The sequence below is a fragment of the Aethalodelphis obliquidens genome, unplaced genomic scaffold (genome assembly GCF_003676395.1).
Source record: "Aethalodelphis obliquidens isolate GAN/ISIS:26980383/991018 unplaced genomic scaffold, ASM367639v1 scaffold7, whole genome shotgun sequence".
Lineage (NCBI taxonomy): Eukaryota > Metazoa > Chordata > Mammalia > Artiodactyla > Delphinidae > Aethalodelphis > Aethalodelphis obliquidens.
Window position 1 is genome coordinate 46,553,593 of NW_020837951.1, and position 23,571 is coordinate 46,577,163.

General features: G+C 36.9%; 1 protein-coding gene across 6 annotated transcripts in view; it reads right to left on the reverse strand.

Moving 5' to 3' along the window:
* TMC1 (transmembrane channel like 1) overlaps positions 1–23,571 on the reverse strand; it is a 385,069-nt gene that overhangs the window by 110,970 nt on the left and 250,528 nt on the right. For 5 of the 6 annotated variants that reach the window (XM_027105688.1, XM_027105687.1, XM_027105686.1 and 2 more), the window contains one exon: positions 22,261–22,423. The exons of the other annotated variant lie outside the window; for it this stretch is intronic. In XM_027105688.1, coding sequence (XP_026961489.1) covers positions 22,261–22,276 — 16 coding nt within the window. In that variant the 5' untranslated portion in view covers positions 22,277–22,423. The remainder of the gene's footprint in view (positions 1–22,260; positions 22,424–23,571) is intronic. 6 annotated transcript variants of the gene reach the window in all.

Sequence of the window (23,571 nt, forward strand, 5' to 3'; positions counted from 1 at the left end):
TTTAAACTACACATATTCAGTAAATAAATAGCTATTTACAAAGGCATTTAGAGCTCTCTGTGGTTACAGAAAAGTAAGTGGTGAGTCTTTCTTTGCATTCAGATTATTTTGGGGCAAAGGACATTTCTTATTTAACCCTGTTGTCATAATATATATTCAGAGTGTGTGCTTTCACATTGCAATTACCGCCATAAAGGGCAACCACTGTAAATAAGTGTGCTGAAATGAAAATACGTTCTCTTGTGTGAGTTTCTGTGGCTACTAACCAGATGAAAATAGTGTGCTATAAACCCTTGGTGGCTATACTTATATCCTTGGATTGCTTAGAACCAAAAGGAATCTTTCTGTCCCCGCAGCATTTCTGTAATATTCCCAATCATGAAGAAGAAGGGTTGTCAGGATTCACGGGTAAACAAACAAAGCAAAACAAACAAAAAACACAAGAACTGTGAAACAACTGAAAGTAGACGATTGTCCTCAGAGCATAAAGAAGCTTGAAGCAAGGCTGGCCGAACTCTGTACAGTCTTTACACATCCTTCTTAGCACAAGCTTTTGTTCACAGAGAAGATGCTAATTACTTCTCATTAGCATACATTAGCAAATGTTAATGAGTGTCTTCTAAAGAACAAAAGGCAGTAGGGGCAGAGTCAGGATGAAGGCTGATTGGTGAGAGAAGTGCTGCAACAGAAGACAGAGGCAGAAAAAAGAAAATGAGAGCAGCTTAGAACTTGGATTTGTTTTCTGAAATTTAGAACTCGTCTCTCTGACAAAATATTAACAGGAGTAAGGATGAAATAATTTAGTTTATTTTTTCTTAAAAAAAAGAAAAAGCAAATTATTGACTAGAATGAATCATTCTTTTTTCTGTTCTTTAGCTGCTTAGGAACAACTACACTTTATAGGATTTGCTACGGACTAGATATATTAGCTAACATTGTTTTCAGTTAATGAAAAGGAATTCTGAATACTAGATGCCCTCAGGAGTTTATAAGCATTGTGACCACCTATCCACCCATGCCAATTTTTTCCTCACAGGCTCAATTTATAATATTCAATAAGACTAAACCCTTAAGTAGTTTGTATGTAGTCTGTCATTTTATTGAAATAGCCCACATAAAATGTGGTATATGTGTTAATTTATATCCTATGGGCAGCTGGTTAACATCTGAGTACTCTAGTTAGTAATCCAGAATGGTAGGATGGAGATTTAACATCTGAAAGACGAAGCACTTCAGCCATCTCTATCTCAAATTAACACTAGATGGTTTGTTAATTGGAGTAATGCTTTTTACAAGTGAATCTCGTGAAATTAAATGTGTGTGTGAGAGAGAGTGAACCTATTGGTTTGTTTCTCGGAAGAATCCTAATACAAAGAGTATCTGCCTTCAGGATCAACTTGATGGAAGTAGACAAATACTAGAAACAATAACACAAGATATAACGGCAAGTTCCACCAGAGAAATACAAGCAAAAGATCTATTAGAGTTCATAAGAGAATGAGATTATGCTCATCAGGGAATTTCGGGATATTCGCTTTTTGTCACATTTCTTCAAATATTTCTGGAAATAGGCAAGAGACTAATCAATATAAATAAACGTGTTTCACTACTTGATTCCATTTGGATTAATTCCAATTCCTTCAAGATCATGGTCATAGAGAACAAAGTTTAGGGAATTCCCTGGTGGTCCAGTGGTTAAGACTTGGACTTTCACCGCTGTGGACCCGGGTTCAATCCCTGGTTGGAGAACTAAGATCTCACAAGCTGTGCAGTGTGGCCCCCAAAAAAGAACAAAGTTTATTTCCATGACTGGCCTAGTCCTGAAAAAATATGGCCTAGTCCTAAAAAAGGACTTTTGTTCATTTGGGTTCCTAAGACTATTGCATTCATATCCTAGAACTAGAAAAGACAACTCAGAATTTTCAAGTTGGCAGCTGGCTCTAGCAGAAAACCTGAGTTTTTAACTCAGACAAAATCATATTTGAGTTTTGGCTCTGCCACAATTTTATGCCATAACTTTGGATAATTTATTTAAATCCTCTATGCCTTAGAGAAAGGAAGGAATAATAACCATTATACAAGGAGAACTAAATGTAGTAACAAATGCATGCATTGTACATAATATAGTGCCTGGCACATAGCAAAGGTTATAATAATCGACAAGGATTGTTCAAATGTTTTATAACACATACTTAAACACAAAATTTTGACATCTTTCACCTAAAATTCTAGTAAGACAGAAAGACACATCTACTTTGACTGTTACCTTAATATTTTGCCCTCTGCAAGTAAGAAAATTGCCACAGTATTCAGTCTGAGATTATGTTAAAGACTAATCATCAAAAGATAAAGACAAGAAATAAAATATTACCCTAAACTCTCCGTTTCTTGATACTCTTAGCTACCTCTCACCATGCCTGTTTATGATGCCAACCAGCGTTGAAAGTCGTGCTTCCTAAGCCAATGGGCAACTTCACTAGGAAACTTTTGATTGCAGCGATTGAAGAAGCACTTGTAGCACAGGTTTAAGTTGAACAAAAAGCAACTGGCATCCACAGGACAAATTATTATGACTCTCTGTCAATAGAAAAATAGAGGTGTAGGGTGGGGAGTACTTAAGACAGTACCTGACAGTCTGCCAAGTCCACTAAAAGTTGGGATCTTGTCCCTGCTAATATATCAGTATTCTGATTATAAGTGATTTTTTGTTTTCAGTTAAAGGTAATCAACTTTATCTTGATTAACTGCCAGAAGGTCGGGAGTACAATTGTAACCATTATGTCCCACAGGGAAGGGCAATAGTTAAACGTTAAGACCTATACCTAATTCTATGTCAGCCAGGTGGGAGGTAGGAAAGAAAGCTGGTGCTGATTAAGAGGAGACCCCTCTAGGGCTTCCCTGGTGGCGCAGTGGTTGGGAGTCCGCCTGCCGGTGCAGGGGATGCGGGTTTGTGCCCCGGTCCGGGAAGGTCCCACATGCCGCGGAGCGGCTGAGCCCGTGGGCCATGGCCGCTGGGCCTGCGTGTCCGGAGCCTGTGCTCCGCGACAGGGGAGCCTGCAGCGGTGAGAGGACCGCATACTGCAAAAAAAAAAAAAAAAAAAAAAAGGAGACCCCTTTAAAAGAGCAACAAATAAATTCAGGTGCTCATTACAATTTTAACTCCCCATTATCCCTTCCTTTTCTTTCCGTGAGATGGACTTACTTTGGTATTGAGACAAGCCACATCCTAAATCCAGAAAGCAGGACCAGACTACATGAGGCTCAGTTTCCTAATCCAATATAGTACATTCTTCAGGCAGTTGAAGGTAGGACTAAAGCTCTAATGCTAACGTCAGAAACTATTTGGCCTACGTAACGTAATCAAGTATTCCCCAAGAGACTAGTTCCTAGGTCTTACTGAGCCAGAATAGACTTTCAGCTCTTGTCTCTTGAAGGTGATCTTATCACTCAGACATTCGTCAGAACTGTTCAGTTCCACATCCTGTCTCATGTGTCATGAGATGTCACTGTGAATGCATGTGTGTGTATGTGTTTTAGTGTGTGTGGAAGAGAGGGAGAGAGAGAGACAGAGAGAAAGAGAATTTTAAAAGACTTAAGGAAAATTTCAGAATCGTGGATTTCTCTTCATGGCCTCTGCATTATTCTCAACCATCTACTTATAGTAAGTTAGTTCCAAGCAACAAATTGTGCCAACTGCCTGTGCTTGGTAAAGTTGACTGCTCACCTTGTAGCCCAATTATCTTCAATAGCCTAATGGCCAGAAATGAGATTAGCTTATTTTTTATTCATCAGCTCAGTCTGGCAGCATTGAGAGTATGTTTTAATGGATTCCGTGGTCAAAGGCCATCAGTTTTCTTCTTCACTCTGTGACACTGAGTTGCCACTGTCTCCAAACCTCTTCTCCTGTCTCCCAAATCCTGGAGGATTTGTAGCAGGGAGAGGCCTAGGCAGTACTTTCTAAAACTTTACTGTGCCTCAGAATCACCTGGAGAGCTTATGAAAACACAGATTCCTGGGCCTCTCCCACAAATATTGATTCAGTAGGTGGCCCCAATAATTGCCTTTTCTAAAAAGCTTCCAGGTGATGTTAATAATATTGCTAGTTTTCAAACCATGCTTTGGGAACCACTACTTTGAGGCATCCTGAGGGAATGGGGAAAGTTAATATGCGCCTGCCATCTTCTTTTAGGAACTATAACTCTCGTGACCTAGAAACTGTCTTCTTTTGATTGTCCACCATTATGCCAATACACTGTCTTAATTACTATAGCTTCATAATGAACCATGAGGGCAAATATGTCTTCCAAGTTTCTTCTTCTTTTACAAAGATGTTTAGCCTCTTCTAGGTTCTTTGCATTTCTATACACATTTTAGAATCAGCTTGTCAATTTACGCAAAAAAATTGTAAAAGCCAACTAAGATATTGATTGGAATTGTGTTGAATCTACAAATCAGTTTGGGGAGAATTGATAACAATATTGAATCTTCAATCCACAAATGAGTATATCCATTTATTTAGATCCTCTTTAATTCCTTTCAGCAATGTTTTGTAGTTTTCAGTGTTCGGGTCTTACACCACTTTGATCAGATTTGTTTCTGAGTGCTTTGTAATTTTTTTCTGATTGTAAATGATATTTGTAAAATTTCAGTTTCTGATTGTTGTTTTTATACATTGGTCTGTGGTTTTCTTAGAATGTCTGTCTGATTCCTTGAGTAGAAAGAATTCTCCAAGGAAGCAATTAGAACCTTGATATATTCTTGTGGGGCAGCTTTAAACAATAAATTCAATTTCTATTCAGGTTATCTATTTCTTCTTGAGTGAGCTTTAGTAGGCTATCATACAAGTAATTTGTACAATTTACCTAAGTTGTCAAATTTATTGTCATGAGTTGTTCATAATATTGCCTTATTATTCCTTCATTATCTATAGAATTTGTAGTGATGTCTCCTCCCTCATTTCTGTCTTCTGTTACTAGGTGAATAACTGTTTAATTAAAATTATTATTTCCTCTTGATAAATTCCTGATTAGTCTGGCCAGTGGTTTATCAATTTTATTGATCTTCTCAAAGAACAAGTTTTTGGTGTCATTTTCTCTATTGATTTTGTTTTCTACTGATTTCAGCTTTAGCCCTTATTACCTACTTTCTTCTGCTAATTTTGAGTTTTATTTACTCCTTTTCTTTTTGGTTTCTTAAAGTAGAAACTAGGATTATTGATTTGAGACCTTTCCTTTTTTCTAATCTAGGTGTATAATACTACAAATTTTCTTTTAAATACTGTTTTAGCTGCTTCTCAAAAATTTTGAAATGCTATGTGTTTATTTTAATTCAGTTCAAAACACTTTCTAATTTTTCTGATTTATTATTTGACCCAAGGGTTATTTAGAAGTGTGATATTTACTTTCCAAATTTGGGGGGATTTTCCAGATATCTTTTGCTATTGAGTTCTAATTTAATTTCACCATAGTCAGAGAATATACTCTGTATAATCTGAATCTTTTCAAACATATTGAGATTTATTTTATGACCTAGAATATGGCCTATCTTGCTAGATGTTCTATATGCTTTTGAAAAGAGTGTGTATTCTGTTTTTCTTAGGTGGAGTTATATAAATTTCAATTAGTTCAACATGGTTGATAGTGTTGTGGAGGTCTTCTATATGCTTATTAATTTTTTTGCTTGTTCTATCAATTATTACAAAAAAGGGTGCTGAAATCTGACTATAATAATCAATTTGCCTATTTTTCCTTGCAGTTCTATCAGTATTTGCTTTATGTATTTTGAAGTTCTGTTATTAGGTATATAAATGTTTAAATTTGTTATTTCCTCTTGATAAATTTACCCCTATCTGTATGAAATGGCATTCTTTATTCCTGGTAATATTCTTTGATCTGAAATAGAACTCAACCAGTATTAACATGGTCACTCCAGCTTTCTTTTGATTAGTTTCATATGACTTTTTGTTTCCATCCTTTTTACTGTTAGCCTATTTGTATCTTTATACTGAAAGTGGGTTTCTCATAGACAACATATAGTTGAATCTTGATTTTTGAATCTAATCTGACAGTTTCTAACTGTTAATTTGGGTATTTAGACCATTTACATTTAATGTGCACATCTACATAATTGGGCTTAAATCTATCCTCTCACTATTTAATTTTTGTTTGTCCGATCTCTTTGTTTTTGCTTTCCTCTTTTCAGCCTTCTTTTGGATGAACTGACTTTCCCAGTGATTCTAGTTTACTGTCTCTTATGGCTTACTATCTATACTCTTTCTGATGCTATATTGAGTGGCTGATTTAGGGTAAAGTGGTACTTAATAATAGTCTATCTTCAAGTGATATACCGTTTCATGTATAGTGTAAAACCTTACACCGGTATGTTTCTATTTCTTCCCTTCCAGACTTTGTGCTACTATTGTCATCCATATTTTCAAGTTCACTAATCTTTTCTTTTGCAATATCTAATCTGATGTTAATCCCATGTACCATATGCTTCATCTCAGACACTGCAGTTTTTATCTGCAGAAGTTTAATTTTATCTTTTTAATTTCATCTATGCTGCTACTTAATTTTCCCATTAGCCTCTTGAATGTGTGTAACATAGTTATAATAACTGTTTGTCTACTAATTATATCATCTGTGTCATTTATGGGGCAATTATGTTTATTTTTCTTATAATTATGTGTATTTTTATGCTTCTTTGTATTCATGATAATATTTGATTACATAATAGATATTATAAATTTTTCCTTATTGGGGTGTTAAATATTTTTATATTCCTATAAATATTCTTCAGTTTTGTTCTGGTATGCATTTAAGTTACTTCAAAACAGTTTTATCCTTTAGAGTCTCACTTTTAAGCTGTTAGGTGGGACTAGAACAACATTTGGTCTAGGGCTAATTTTTCCCTATTGCTGAGGAAAAATGCTTCTGAGTACTCTACTGGTATCGTATGAATTCTGAGGTTTTATATTCTTGCTGGTGGAAAGAGGAACTATTCCCAGACCTGTACAGGCTCTAGTGATTGCTCCCTCTAATCCTTTTGGGGGTTCTTTCCCCAACCACTTGCATGCATGGATCATTATTCAGTTAAAAAGTCAGTAGGAACAGTGCAGATCTCCAGAACTCTCTCTCTCTTTCTGTCCAGCTTTCTCTTTTCTGGGAGTCTACCCTGTGAATTTTAGCTGCCTCAGTCTCCCTGGGCTTTAAGCTGTATCTCCTCAACTCAGAGAGCTCATTAGTCTCTGTTTATATCCCCACCTACCTGCACCGTGGCCAGGAGACTTTCTCTAGACAGTCAGCTGGGGCAATCATGAGTTCACCTCATTTGTTTTCCATCTCTTAGAGGTCTCTATCCTTTGTTGTCTGAGGTGAAATGTCTTGAAAATTGTTGTTTCATATATTTTGTCCATTTTTTTTTCAGAAAGGAGAGTAAATTCAGTATCTGTACTCAATCTTGACCAAATGAGAAATCTATTCATGTTAAATGTTCTAGAATTCTGTAAGTTGATTTCTTTTCTTCCAGTCACATGGGGGGGGAGAAAACCAAAAATACATAAAAGCAAAAACAAAAAAACATGAGTCAAGAGCCTTGGCTGCCTCCCATGTCTTTCTTTTTTGTTTCATATTCAATCACCTCAAGTTGATTCCACATGGAATTACCAGTTTTGAATGGTCACATAAATTAACTATGCATCTGTTAAATAGAAATAATATTTATATGTATTTTAATGATATTCAGAAATGTTTGACATATCATGTAAAAAGATTATAAAAATTCAGTATATTACAGAATATAAGTGATCTGAAATAAATGCCTTATGCAAAAAGGGGGTGGAGGCTGAGATGAAATATGCCAAAATGTTAGCAGCCACAACTGGATGATGAGATTGTGAGAAGTCAGTTTCTTCTTCTTTAGACATTTTCTGTATTTCCAAATTATTAAGGTAAATGAATACCTACCATATTTACTTTTAAAGATACTTTAAAAAGCAAAGTTGTGTTTTTTATTTTTTTTAATTTTAAGACTGAGATTTAGGGAGACAAAAAAAAATGGGGGAAATTTTTGAAAAAAAAAAAAGCTACAGAAAGTAAGAGGTTACTGCTTCACTATGTCTCCTAGAATCTCATTCAAACTCTTACTTGCTTGACCCTTGCAGTTATAAAACATACCCCTGTGTCCCTGTAAAGAAGGCCTAGATTATAAAACATCATGAAAAAACAGGAATAAAGCAGGCAGAATTTAGCCAACAACGTTAGGAAGAAAGAGCCAATTCATAAAATGTTTAGTGCTTTCTTCAGTAGTGGCTAAAATGTTCCACCTTGCAATGGAGCTCAGAAAAATGTCTCTGAGACATTCTGGAAGTTTAAGGAGAAGTGATGGGAGAGAGTTTCAGTTAACTAACTCTACTTTCTCTTGGTTACCAAAGTAAGAGACCTCAGCTGACTATTTCATTCTTAGGTCAGGTACCTGCCATCATCCTCACTTTACAGAGAACAGTAGTGAAATGTCCAGATAATTCATCCATTAATTCACTCAGTGAACAAGAATACAACTGTCTATGGAGACAAAGTACTAGGAAGGGCTTTGTAGCTTAGCTGAAGGAACTGTCTCATTCTTAGAATCAGGCAGACCTGAGTTCAAAACCTAGCTCTGCCACTTCAAAAAGCATGACCACAGGCCACATCAGCTTTCATCTCAACAAACTGTAAAAACAAATAATTTCATAGTAGTGTTGTGATAATTAAATAAGTAAAATGTATGTGGCAGTCTCTGGTATACAGAAGACACTCAACTCTATATTAATCTAATGAAATCTGGGGAACCATAAAGTAAATAAGATATTTTTCTTTCATTTCAGGAAGTGCAGTCTAGCTAGAAGACAGGCTATGCACAAATAAAATAGTTGGTGTAAGGTGGAATGTAAGTAAGTACCCTGATACTTAATGTCAAAAATAAGAGCTAAGAAAGAGGAAACATCCCAGGGAACTGAAATGGTCAGAGCAAGGTGCATAAAAAAGGTAGACTCACACTGAGTCTCCAGATGTAAAGAGATTGGAAATCACTCCCATCCTAACAAGAAAAAGCTGAACAAACTGAAAATCAACAACTCTTCTAAGATCTGTCAGAGAATCGAGGTCACAGGGCAAACTGTTGTCCCCCCCAAATTAGAGACAGAGACAGGCAAATACAGAGAACTGCAACTTACCAGCGCAAAACCCTACAAGCAGAAACCCCTGTAGGAACTGTTACTGGGTAGAAAATTCTACACGTAATTGACAAATTGGTGAAGGCTCCCTGTGAACAATTCTGAGAGTTAAACTGAATCTCTAAAAAAGAATTAGAATTGGTAAAGAGGAACTTACAGCCCCGGTGAGGTAAACAGAGGATGGGGGATGGAATTTATAACAATAGGTGCTGTTACCTGTAAAAAATGAATAAATAGAAACCTCAATTAAATAGAGTTGGGAGGCCAAAAGGGGGAGCTCTCACACCCTGTGACCAAAACAGAGCACAACAGGAAGAAGACAGATTCCTTTCCTAGCACAGACTCAGCCAGTGAAAAGCCATGGACTCTTGGCTTACTAAAGCCCTTTCAATTTCCTTTCCTATTTTGTTTTTAATAATTTTTATTGGAGTATAGTTGATTTACAATGCTGTGTTAGTTTCAGGTGCACACCAAAGTGAATCAGTTATACATATACATATATCCACTCTTTTTTAGATTCTTTTCCCATATAGGTCATTACAGAGTATTGCATAGAGTTCCCTGTGCTATACAGTAGATCCTTATTAGTTATCTATTATATATACAGTAGTGTACATATCTCAATCCCAATCTCCCAGTTTATCCCTCCCCCTGCTCCTTTCTAAAAAAGCATTCTCCTTCCCTTCCATGAAGGGACTTGTACATGGCTCACCATGGTTGCAGACCCCTAATTGCAATTCTCTGCTGATCCCCAATAAACCTATCTTTCCTGGAGAAATATCTGGCAGTCTGTTTCAACTCAACATACCTGACTATATTACCGCTAAGCAATTGAAAAATTACAGGGATTAAAAATGTCCAGAGTCCACAGAGAAACCCAGTGGTCGTTGTGTTATTGTCCCAATGTTTAAACAGATTAAGTGGGTAAGTCCATTTACATATAGTGGGTTGTATATATGTTTGCCTTTACTCCCAAGATCTAACTACACATGGTAGTGAAGAAATTTTAAAAGGTACTAACCCACAACACAAAGGGAAAGAAGGAATATCAGCAGATGAGCGATCTCTACAACATTTAGAAAACGAGAAAACAGAGAAGTCTGGTGTATCCACGCAAAGGAGTGTAGTGCATGTGCATTTTTATAGTGAATGTGTGGCAACTAAGAGGAAGGAAGCTGACTTACACTGCAGAATCCAAGGGATTAGACCTTAGAGGCTGAAGGAAGAACATAGGGTAGAAAAGTGCCCTAACTTGAAAGTCAACACAGGAAATTTTCTTTGCCATGCCACCTCACTGAGGTTGCAAGAGCAACTAGACAGATGGAGAAATCGAAAACTGCCAGGTGTCACTAGTTCTCCTACCCTGCTTTAGTTTTCTTCATAGCACTGTAGCATCTGACATTATGTTATCTAGCTATTTGCTAACTGAGCCACTGTTCATTTTCTCCACAAGCAGTAAGCTCCAGGAAGGCAGGACCAACCTTTGCTGGTCTTCTTCAACTCTTTCTCATTAGTGCCTGGCAAACCGTAGCACTCAGTAAATATTTGTAGCATGAACGAGTGAAGTGAATAAATGAATGAATGAACCAATCCACCAATGAACGATAGGGATATAACACAGTAACTTCCTTCCAGTCTCAGACTTACCACATTTCCCCCTGAGTCTTGCTTGGGGTCTTTCCTATACCCTTCCAAGAGGAAGAAAGATCATGAGCCCAGTCTCAGGAAGGAGGAGACACTGGCCATGGAGGGAACAGAGAAGAGCTCTGCCCAAAGAGATCAGGGCTGCTTCCTTAGGGTTCTTCCCTTACTTCCTTAGAAAAGATCCTGTGTTTTCCTTAACTCTTATCTCTTGTGCCTCTAAATATCAAAGCACTTTTTAAAGTAGCTACTGTAAATTTTTCCTCTTGAAATGTTTTTAACATCTTTATTGGAGTATAATTGCTTTACAATGGTGTGTTAGTTTCTGCTTTATAACAAAGTGAATCAGTTATACATATACATATGTTCCCATATCTCTTCCCTCTTGCGTCTCCCTCCCTCCCACCCTCCCTATCCCACCCCTCCAGGCAGTCACAAAGCACCGAGCTGATCTCCCTGTGCTATGCGGCTGCTTCCCACTAGCTATCTACCTTACATTTGGTAGTGTATATATATTTTAATTTCCTGTCTTCTCACTACAGCATTTGTGCGGTCCGGCAGCTCTGCTCCTCATATAACCCCAGCCTCCTCCATGCAAGGGAAATGTCACTGCAGGGGGATGGAGAGGAACCATGGCAGGGAACTGCAGGCTGTGTTCCCACTTCTGCACACCATTATACAGACCATTCCATTCCTCTTCACAGAGAAACCAATGCCTCTTTCTCATGAGTGGGATAATTTTCCCTCCTAGTGGTCCATGCTGATAGCTCACAAACATCTAGCACCCTCACCTACATCTACACATAGACAAGGAGAAGTTTAGAGGGAGCAAAAAGCTGGACAGATTTTTTTAGATGAACCAAATGATTGAAAGTCTATTAGATTAATCTCAAAGTCTATAAACTAAGGTGGCATCATGGTGTCAAAGGTAACATTCAGGTCTCCTGACCCACAGCCTGAGTCACCAGCTGCCAAACTTGTGGATTCCAAAGAGGAGCTTGCAGTGGTTTATTTCAGTTCACAGGTGCTTGCACACAACCCCTCCCAGGTCACTGAATGCAGCGTTAACGCACCCTGGATTTGATATTCTGTGTGTGAATATCTTTGCACCACCTTCTATAACAATCTATCTAAATAAGTCACCAAGTCTAAAAATAGACCTACTTCCTTAAGTTCTGCCTTTGATGCCATATAACCTACCAAGGAAAATAGTATCAGAGGCCAACCTCCTTTTCTAACACCCACTGCAAGCAAGAGCTAAGAACAAGGAATGGGGTCCTAGACTACACTCATGTCTTCTTACACCTACCTGAAAGTGGGTCTCAGGAGGTGTCTTATAAAGCCTAGGATCACTCTACTCACTCTCCATGTACCTATTCATAGTACAGTCAACCGATCACTCAATAAATATTTACTAAGTCTTACTATTCTTGTGGCAGTAGAAGATACACGATATTAAAAGCCAGCCATGCCCCTGCTTTCCCGTATCTTCCAGTGTAATCAGTGATATGATACATTCTGAAATTTCTGAAAGAGTCCTGATTACAAATATTTTGCTAGCCATGATATATTGTTGCAGAATTTTCTATATTTAAAAAAGTAACACATTTAAAAATATATAGCCTATTAAATGAGCACACTTTCATATTATTAGAACAAAAGAAAACAAAACCTTTGAGTGTTATTAAACATCAAAACATAAAAGATGAGATCTGACACATGCAAAGCTTTCTGAAGAGATAGAATGGCTCCCAGGGCATAACAAGTAGCCAAAATAATGTCATTGATGTACTTGAAAAACAAAAGCAGTCGGAAGAGAGGAATTGGTCAGAAAAAGAGGCACAGAAAGTGGGAAGCCAAAAAGGAAGTGACATTAGTGCTTATTAAGCATTATCAGGTGGAAAGAGATCCATATTCTGGAGAAGACAAGCCATTCTAACGTCTTTGCTCTTTGTTTTTGTTTTTTTGTCCTGCCGGCAAAACTGGAATGTTCCATCAGACCTGGCTGAAATATCCCTCAAGTCTTTCAACCTATCCTGGCACTGAGCATGGGCTCTCCAAGCAACATTTGCATTATAATCTGGCTCCCCATGTAGATTTTCTTTAGGGTAATAACGGCTGGCCAGCAAACATTAACTGTCAGTGAGTTCAGCAGCAAGCCAATTGACTCACCTCGTCCTTGAACTTTTTCAACCTAAGAAAATAAACTTAATTTCATAAGTTTGTAAAATATACATATATATATATATATATATATATATATATATGAAGTGCACAAATTGGAAAAAAATGATTTGGCTAGTGTGTCAATATTTGGTCTGGAAAAAGTGGTAACTATCCATATTAGGAACATAAATACCTTCTTCACTCCAAAGCACTTGAAGAAGAGTGACATGTTAATGATGCATACTTAATGCCACAGGAAGTATGAAGAGGAAGAAATTATGTTTTACTGAAGAAATCCAGGAAAGCATCACAGAGGAGGTGGGAATCACCTGAGCCTTGAAGATGGGCAGGGTGATGATAGGAAAAGATTGAGAGGGGCTAAGGTGATTACTTCAGTAAAATAACATATAGAAGTTGGAAAATGTGCTGGGCATGCAGGGAATGGAGAGTGGGTCAAATGCATTAAATATGAACTTAAAGTAAGAGGAAGTTCAAATAGCAGGAGACCCTGACATACTGGTTTGGGAAATCTAAACGTCACATGGAAACAATGCGAAACCATCTAAGCTTTCTGATGAAGGATGAGACAGAATGGAATGATACTCTAGGAATTAGGCAAGGTCTGAAAAAATATGAGCCATGGCAGAAAACTAAAAAGCACTCCTTTACCTACCAATAATTTACATTCTTGTGTAAAAATAATGTATTGATATTTTCCATCCAGATACCCAAATGAAAATCAAATGAAAGCAAGCTAAAAAGAAAAGTGGAGGACAGAGTTTACAGTACTGGATCCTAGATCACAATGGTATTATTATAATATGGGGAAGCCACAGGAGGGCACAAATCTTTGGCCACTTCATAATTTTGACTGGAACTTGCAAGTATATCCTGCCATTATTTTCTAAGTATTCTGTGGGAGGTTAGCATTACCAATATGTATCTATACTGAAATCTTTTATGTGGAGTCAGAGAAACTCTGGAACTATGAAAACCTGTTTGTGTACCTGGGGAGTTGGAACAGAAATAGAAAGACAGGAAAACTTCTTTTTCTTTGAAACAAAAATATTTTTTTAAAGGCAGATAGTATTGGGGGAGGAGATGCTATTGTATTAGTCACTGCCTCTCAAAAACCAGATATTTAAGAACTGAATTATTAACTTGAATGTAGTTCAGTAAGTTCAATGAAAAGGAAGTATATTTGAAGTTAGAGAATTCCATTTCACAAAATCACCATATTTTAAGGCTCGGGCTAGTTGCAAGTTTAACTTTCACACAATATTAGCTATGGAATGAAAAAAACAAAACAAAACGAACTACTCTTGCTGGGAAGACTGTTTAATTATTCATTACCCAGGAAATGTCACGGTGGTGCATAAATGAGGGACCCAATATTCAGACATTAAGCAGAAAGAAGATAGCATCAACATCAAGAGGGTAGGAAGGCCTCTTCAATTTACACAATGTGTAGCTAATCCCCCCCCCCCACCTTCAAGGAGAAAGGACAGACGTGAGGAATAGGACAGATAAACCATTAGCCGTAGAAAAAGACATATAGCATCATGAAGTCATTCTCAGAGTTAGAAAGTAAAGATTGTGAACTCTCTGTCATAGATAATTAAGATTTCACAATTAGAGTTCCCAGGCAAGATCAGACCAGGAGCAGAATGGAGCATAGAAGGGTAGATGAGCCATACCAGCCCGAAAGAAATTCCTTAGCTGTCTTGATTAAAGCTTCTAACTGGTTCCCTTAAGAAAAAGAACTGGATATTTATATCAAAATCTACTGTGTGCCCTACTAACTATAACTATAGCTCACTTCAGTAAGCATAGATTATTTAATTAAAAATTAAATAAATGCTATCTTTAATCAGATTCCATCAGATTTCACTTTCCAGCCCTGGCTTTCAGGTAGATCCTGTAGCTTTCTGGTAATTTACAGTTATAAGAATCACCTCACTTTGATAAGCCATAGTCATTTTCTGGTATCAAGGTATTAAAATACACAGTCCAGTCTAAGACTTGGTTAATGCATTCTCCTGAGGGCCTTTTGCAATACTCCCATAGGTATGACCCCAATATTTCACTCCACAGGCAGCCTCTGTATCTGTACAATCCTCATTCCAACAAGCAACCTTCTTGCATGAAGACTCATCAAAATCACTCAACCACTGTTACTTTCCACTGTAACTATTTGGCCAAGGAAGAATATATGAATTCTTGCCTTGATAAATGATGGAAATGTAAGTTGTTTTCAATAATTCTGTGTTTGTTTGTTTTGGGAGTATAATTGCTTTACAATGTTGTTTCTGCCACACAACAAAGTGAATCAGCCATACAACATGCTCCTGTTTGTGGGTACTACATATTATATACTATTAGCAGAAAATTGTCTAGGATAGAGAGTGAAAACTGGCTAGAAAGGAAGAAAGGAACAAGAAAGTTAATATTTATGGAAGACCTCCTATATATAAGTAAGCTGGACTAAAAGAGATGAAATGATTAGTTATAGTAAACAACCATCATTTTATTATCCCAGTTACTCTGCTTTTATGGGAACTTTCCTACTACCTCCCCAACATTTTCTGTGAATTGTATCCTGACATAAACATACACACATTTATTCACCCACATGGCTGAGAAAATGGAAGATTTAGGTACTCTTAGCCTCAGTCTTACCTGTCACGTCTACTACAAAAGAGAGAAAACCACATGCAACTGGAAAGAATGAAGCAGATTTGCAGAGGTAAAAGACAAAGAGAATTTCCTGGGTTTTCTATAGGGCTTCAGTCTCTGGTTCTAGCTGAGCCTGAGACTCAACTTCATTCTTCCTTTGGGCTCTGGGAATCCCCCCCACCAACCCCCCACTATATTTTAGCTAAGGCTAGCTAAGCTGGAATATGTTGTCTTTAACTAAATTGCCCTTAACTAACACACCCACTCAAGTTCTAAATCCTATAAGAAGTGAAGCAAGGATTCAAACCCAGGTCTGCATGATTCCAACATTTGTTCCACTCCCCACACTGCCAAGAGTTAATGATATGGTGTGGTGATAAGAGCAAGTACAGTTCTGCATAAACAGAACCGCAGCAGTCAGAACTTTAAAGTAATCATCCAGACATACCCAGAACTGATCAGACTTGTATCTACGGAATGTTTCGGCTCCACAGCTAAGGGGTGATCTGGATAAACTGAAGAATGTTCACTAGAGAGCCATAGAAGAAGATTAAATAATTGGAAATGAGAAAAAGTGCATAGTATATATTGCCTCCACAATTCAATTGGTACTTCATATCCTGCACCCAAACATCTTTCTCGTAATGGTCTTACACTGCTTTTTAATATTTTCTCTGTCTTTGTCTCATCTCTTCAAATAGGTTTTGAGCTTCTTCAAGTCAAGGAATATCTATTATACTTTTTGTTGTATTGTGTTAAATGAATTAAAATTAAAGAAGACAGCTTGTTCAAACATAAGAGAATAGAGGATAATTTAATAATAGTACTGGTAAATATGAATCTCTACATTGATGGGAACTGAGTTTTTCCAATACCACAACAAGAAGAGGAGAAAGAATTCTCATATACTAATATGAGATATTTAAATTAGTGTTAGGGATAAATTTCCAAATTGAAGCAATTGTTGTAGCATGTGTCCAAGAGGAAAAGCCTTAGAGATTCAGCCTCTACATAGGGGTATTTTTTTTTGTCTAGGACAGTTTTGGTTTGGATCCTTTTTACTATCTCACTAAATAATGATTTATGGACTTCATGCCCCTTCTTCAAGCCTTTCCAAGACCTATGAAGACATCAGACAAGAGTGGAACTTTATCTTTTTTTCCCCATTACAATACACTACATGAATATACTTAGTATTTCTGAATATTGGCATATGGAACTCAAATACTAAAAATCTGTATCTTTAGTAAAAAAAAAACATACCTGTGAGTACTACCCCGAAGTAGAAAGATATGTTTTGAAGGTATTTACCTTATATCATTTAAAAGTTATGGTAACTGAAGGAAATCTTCTAATACTCAAGCCAAATCATACTATAAATCCAGTATTGGAATTTTTGCTTCCAGCCACAATGAAGTAATTAGGAATGCATTAACGCTATTACCTTAAGCAGCTAGACATCCAGACAAAATACATGAAACATCTCTTTTCAGACACTGCTCAACAGAAAGCTCAAAACAGTGATTCCTCAAAGAAGGAAAGCAAATGAGATGCACCCTGACATTGCCTGATCATTTTGTCTGAGGAGAGTTTCTAGGCTGCAACACAGGGAGGGGGAACCCAAACAGAGGCTTGTGGTCTCACTGAGTTAAGGAGAAACAGTTCTGATTTCAAACACACACACACAAACACACACAGAGGCGGGGGAGATGGCGAGCTCTAGATCTGCAGACAAATCTTTTCTAACGTTGGCTGAGTACTGATGTGTGCATACATGTGTGGTAACTACCAAGGCCAGGGAAAGGACACTAGAAAGGATGGGCAGAATAGTTTCTGAAGTTCACATGAGTCAGGAAAAGTTCGGATTTTCCAGCAGTCAGCGAGGAGAGACCTTGTAATTCAAGAAGCATTGGTTAGAGTCCTCAGAAAGTTATTGCCCAGACCAAATTAGCCCTGCTCCGAAAACACCCTAACGTAGCTTAAAACCAAGTCTCAAAAGCATCCAGCTAATTTAAAGTTAATTGCATCCCAGAAAATAATCCAACAATATTTAAAGGAATACAGAAAAATCCAGGACCCAAAAACGTAAAATTTAACATTTCCAACATTGAATTTAAAAATCACCAGGTAAGCAAAGAAGCTGGGGAAATAATGCCTCCCATCCAGAAGAACAATCAAATCAACTGATAGAAACAGATCCAGTAAAGACCAGCATGATAGAATTAGCAGACAACAATAGTAAAACAGCTATTATAAATACACTCCACATGTTTAAGAGCATAATGAAAAAAATAAAAAATATTTTAAAAATACAAACCAAACTCTATAGATGAATAATACAGTATCTGAAATGTGAAATACATAGGATGGGATAAACAGTGGATAGATGTTGATGAAGAAAAGAACACCAAACTTGAAGACATCAATTTTATTCAAAATGAAACATAGAAGGAAAATAAGATTAAAAAATGAAAAGAACATTTGTGACTGTGAGATGATGGTAAACAGTCTAAAATATATGTAATTGGAGGGAAAGTCAGAAAAAAGTGAGGAAATAATGACCAAATTGTTTTAAATTTGATGGCAACTATAAACCAAATATCCAAAAATGTCAGCAGATTCCAAACAGAAAAAGAGATTAATAAAACTATACAAGGGCAGAGCATAAACAAATTGCTAAAATGAACACTAGTAATGGGAACATCTTAAAAGTAGACAAAGAAAAATGACATAAAGATAAGAATGATCACAGACTTCTCATCAGAAACTATGAAAGACAGAAACCTTTAAACACTAAAAGGAAAACAACCTAACAAACTAGAATTCTGTTTCCATTGAAAATACCCTTCAAAAACTAAGGTAAAGACTCTTTCAAACAAAAGTTGAGATAATTCATTGCCAATAGGCCTGTTTTACAAAAAATATTAAAGGAAGTTATTCATGCAAAAGGAAAATGATACTAGATAGAGATCTGGATCCGAAATATGGAAGAAAAATCACTGGAAATGGTAAATATATTGATAAATATGAAAAACTTTTTCTTATTTTTCAAAATTTCTTTTAAAGATAACTGAGTGTTTAAAGCAAAAATGATAATGATAGACTGTGGAGTTTATAATATATGTGGAAATAAAATGTACAAAAACAATAACACGAAGTATAGGAGAGGGGAATAAAATTATACTGTAGTAATGCTATTAAAATATATGTAAAGTGTGGGCTCCCCTGGTGGCACAGTGGTTGAGAGTCCGCCTGCCGATGCAGGGGACACGGGTTCGTGCCCCGGTCCGGGAAGATCCCACATGCTGCGGAGCGGCTGGGCCCATGAGCCATGGCTGCTGAGCCTGCGCGTCCGGAGCCTGTGCTCCGCAACGGGAGAGGCCACAACAGTGAGAGGCCCGCGCGTACCGCGAGAGAAATGAACAAAAAAAAATATATATATATATATATATATATATATATATATATTATGTAAAGTGGAATACCATTATTTGAAGGTAAAATAGTATAAGTTAAAGCTGTATACTGTTAACCCACTAAAATAGAATAACAACAAAAAAAGAGCTAATATACCAATAAAAAAGGAGATACAATGAAATAAAAAAACACTCCAAAAGAAATTAAAAGAATAAAGAACAAAGATACATGGGTTAAAAGAAATAAAATAGCATAAAACACATTAAACATCATTAGCCATTAGGGAAATGCAAATTAAAACCACAATAAGGTACTACTACACACTTTCCCCAAGGGCTAAAATTAAAAAGGTTCACTTGCAATATCAACTTTTGGTGAGGATGTAGATCACTAGCACTGCCATGTATTGCTGGTGAAAGCACAAAATTATACAGCCACTTTAGAAAGCAATTTGGCAGATTCTTATGAAGTTAATCAAACACTTGCCACACAACCCAGCAATTCCAACTCATACATTCACACAAAGACACATACTCAAATGTTCATAGCAATTTTTTTTATAATAGCCCCAAATTAGAAACAACTCAAATGCTCATCAACAGGTGAGTGGATAAACAAACTGTGGTACACCATACAATGGAATACTACCCAGCAATAAAAGGAACACTACTGAAATGTGAATGAATCTAGAAAGTATTATGCTACATATAAGAAGCCAGACACAAAAGAGTACATACTGCATGTTTCCATTTACATGAAATTCTAGCAAACACAAGCTAATCTACAGTGACAAAAAGCACATTAGGGGTTGCTTAGGTCTAGGGGTAGACTATATGGGAGGTGGGAGTAGAATGTGTGGATTTATGTCAAAGGGGCATACGGAGCATTTGGGGGAAGTAGAAATCTTGATCGTGGTGGTCATTATGGCATGTATACATTTGTCAAAACTTGCCAAAGTGTATATTTTAAATGTGTACAGTTTCTTGTGCACAAATTATACATCAATAACACTGTTTTTAAAAGTGGAATGAACAAAATGGAAATAAAACAGTGCCAACATTCTATCAGTCATAGGAATACTGCCCTTAGTCATCACTAATGGGCACTTCAGACCCAGGAAGTGCTGTCGACTTCAGAGAAATCCTGAAAGCAAAGGCCAAGCTGGAAACAAATACCTCAATGTTCCTAATTTTTAAAGGCCCTAAAGAACTTGCAAAGCAATGTTTCTGGCTCTGGTTTTGTTTTGATAATTATTCAGTACTGCCCCAAACACATTAATCTACAAATTCTTTGATAAGAACTCTGTCACATCACGTTCTTCCCAGAGCACATAAAAAGAATCAAATGAATTGTTTGTTGAATGCACCAATAAGTGACCAAATGAATAAATGAATGAATGAATAAAATAAATTTCTATGGGAATTAATATCCCAACACAGCTGTATATTATTTATCTCTTGTAGAAAATGCTACCTATCCATCTTTAAATATGATAAAATATCATTTATTTGAGCACCACAAATCTAGAATTTTGAAGAATCTGTATGAGCAGGGCTGAGTTTTATTTTTGCATTGTTGAAAAAAAATCATATGGCCAAACAATAGTATAGAAACAAGGCGATGATTGCCACCTTTATTTTGTATGTTATATCAGAGTTTACAAATGGCTTTCACAAACATTAACTCATCTAAGCCATTTTGGACCACTATTTTACCAATAGGCAGTTTCTGTCTATAAATCACAATCTATTGATGCACTGAAAGAAAATTTCTGAGGGCTTTTCTAGTTAATCTGTTAATCTGTTTCAAACAATGATGAAAGAGAGAGGGTGGGGGAAAGATCTCAACATGTTACATTTTAAATTACAATTCAGGATTAGCATCATTTTTACAAATGGTTAAGATAAGCCTGAGCAGCCTTACTGCAAGTTTTTGTAAAAACTGTTGGAGTTCTAAAGAGAGCCTGACAATACCTTCACTACGAAAATAGCCTGAGGAGTTTGAGGACCCCAGGTTGGAACACCCTAAAGGTGCTGGAGTTGAACATCTTATATAAAATTTGAACCCTACACTTATTAATGGAAAACCAACCCCACCTATTAAAAGCTAATATACAACTATGAGCTATTTCTAATAGCCTCTTTGGAAAAGTATGTTGAGCCTCAAAAGAAGTGGCTGGTTTTGTTTTTGTTTTCTAAAAGCAATGACCTGTTTTGATAATAATGCTCCTAAGACTGTCCAGATGTTTGAAGTCCATAAGATAACTGAGCATATTCAATAGGATACTGCTCAGATTCTCAAGACACAGGCCTGGATGACTTTAATAGATTATCTCTACATGAGATCTCTGTCTCCACTTTCCATTCTAAGATTAAATAAGTCAGCTAAAGGAACGACAGAGACCAAGGCCATTTGGATTAGAAGTTCTAGGCTGAAAAGCAAATATGCATTTCCAGGTTTTCCATATTTAAAATTTTTACCAGTTTGTCTTTTGGGGACTGAAATGAGGATGACAACAGATCCAAAGTAAGCTGCATTAGCATCACAAAATGACAACTGAATATGCCACCCACTATCTCCATAGTACTGAAAACGCACCTCTGTGACAAGTCACAGGTACCAAGAATGTTTCATCACATTGCTTCCCTTCACATAAATCCCCCCCCCCAATAGGGTTTTATGTCTCTCTTCTTAGCTTTCTCTGCCTTAATCCTCTTTCCTCTACTCTTCAGCTTGACTTAATTCAGAACTGTATCTAATTCACAAATTGAAGCAGGACAGGTCTCCCTCACAAACTCGGCCCACACACCAATCTGATGAGAGGTCACTGCTATGGACTAAACCCCAAGCAGGCGTTGCTGCACTGGAATATCAGTGTATTTTGCTTTCCCCCATTACCTTCTTAAATGAAAGAAAGGTAAGTTCAAGCACTTACTAGCTGGTGAAATCATACATTCATTAAAGAAAAGAAGTTGAAGAAATATTGAACCCTTCCCAATTTCTCAAGAAACAAAGGGACTCTCCCCACAGAAAAAATAGAAAGGGGAATGCCCCAAAGAGGAAACAAAAATTGTGAAACAAACTTTTCAAAGTGCCCAATCTCTAAGAAAGGTAAAGTATCCTACAACCAGGTCTTTATTTTGAAATACCTTTCTTGGGTGGCATCCTGGTGGTGTCCTGTCAGAATGTCTCGGCTGCCGGTTAACGTGAAGAAGGATGACAGGTTGAAGGGACAAATGTTTCAGGTCTGGTCCGGCACATGCACACAGTTCTGCCTGTTGCTGAAAGTGCTCCCTGGTGCCATTTCACAGTCTGAAACATAAGAAGGTACTAATTTCCTCACCATTAAATTTTCATGAATGTTTAGTTTGCCATTTAGGGATGGAGTACTCAGGTCAAAAGGGTTGTATGTGGGGCTCATGTCTGAAATAAAACTAAGCTGATCGTGCAAGTGGTATTCAAAGCAAATCTGGCTTCATCCCATTCTGTATGTGCTTGCCTGCCTCGTTTTAAATACCTTCCATTCTAGGGTTTTATCCTAAATACATGCACAGAGGGCAGTGTAAGGGAAAGCACTTTTAGAAAAGTGAGAAATACTGACCACTAAGCAGACTCTGTAAATTAAATGAGTAAATAAAGAAGATACTCCTATGTGTGGAGTTCAGGTTTAAGCAGCAAAGCCACAGCGCATTCAGTTTAGCTGTCAATCTCAATGTGGGGAAACTTGGAGATACTGTGTTCATTTTCTCAAATTCTCTGAAAATAAAACTTGCTATAACAGGAAGCTTATTTCCTGGGAAGTTTAAAAAAATTTTTTTTTTCTATTAACACTTCTCAAAGGAAGGTAGTAATCCTTGCTTTAAAATGGTAAACAAAAAAGATTTCCATCACTGAAAAGAAAGGGACAAAAAGTGCTGAAATCTAATGTTGCAAAAGAGGCTGCCTTTGGAGAGGGAGAACACGGGCATTCTCTGGTTACTTCGGTGATAGCCACTGACCTTGGCAAGAGGAAACACTGTTTTGAAATGGATCCTGGTGGCACATTACACCAAGGCAGCTTTTGGCTTCACAGATGGATTTGTGCACAGATCTGACCCTTCTAGAATATAAAGCCTACTACATAGACTTTAGCTAAAGTAGTGTGTAGCACACCTGGAATTATGGTTTAAAACAAAGCTCTGTAAAGTGATGCTCACTTAGCTTTTTCCTATTCTGGACATTAGATCTCAACTGTAATAGTAAGATAGGATATAGCTGATACAAGTACTTCATTTAAAGATTTATAATGAAAGTTATGTGGTTCTTTAACTTGGGAATTTATAAGGAAATTGAGAAGTTTTGTTGCAAATTGTTGGACCTATAATCTAGAGTGAGAACAGTATGTAATTTAATTTATATTAACTTTAAAAATATGTAAGATAACTCTAAATTCTATTCTAACAAAAACCATAATAAACTTA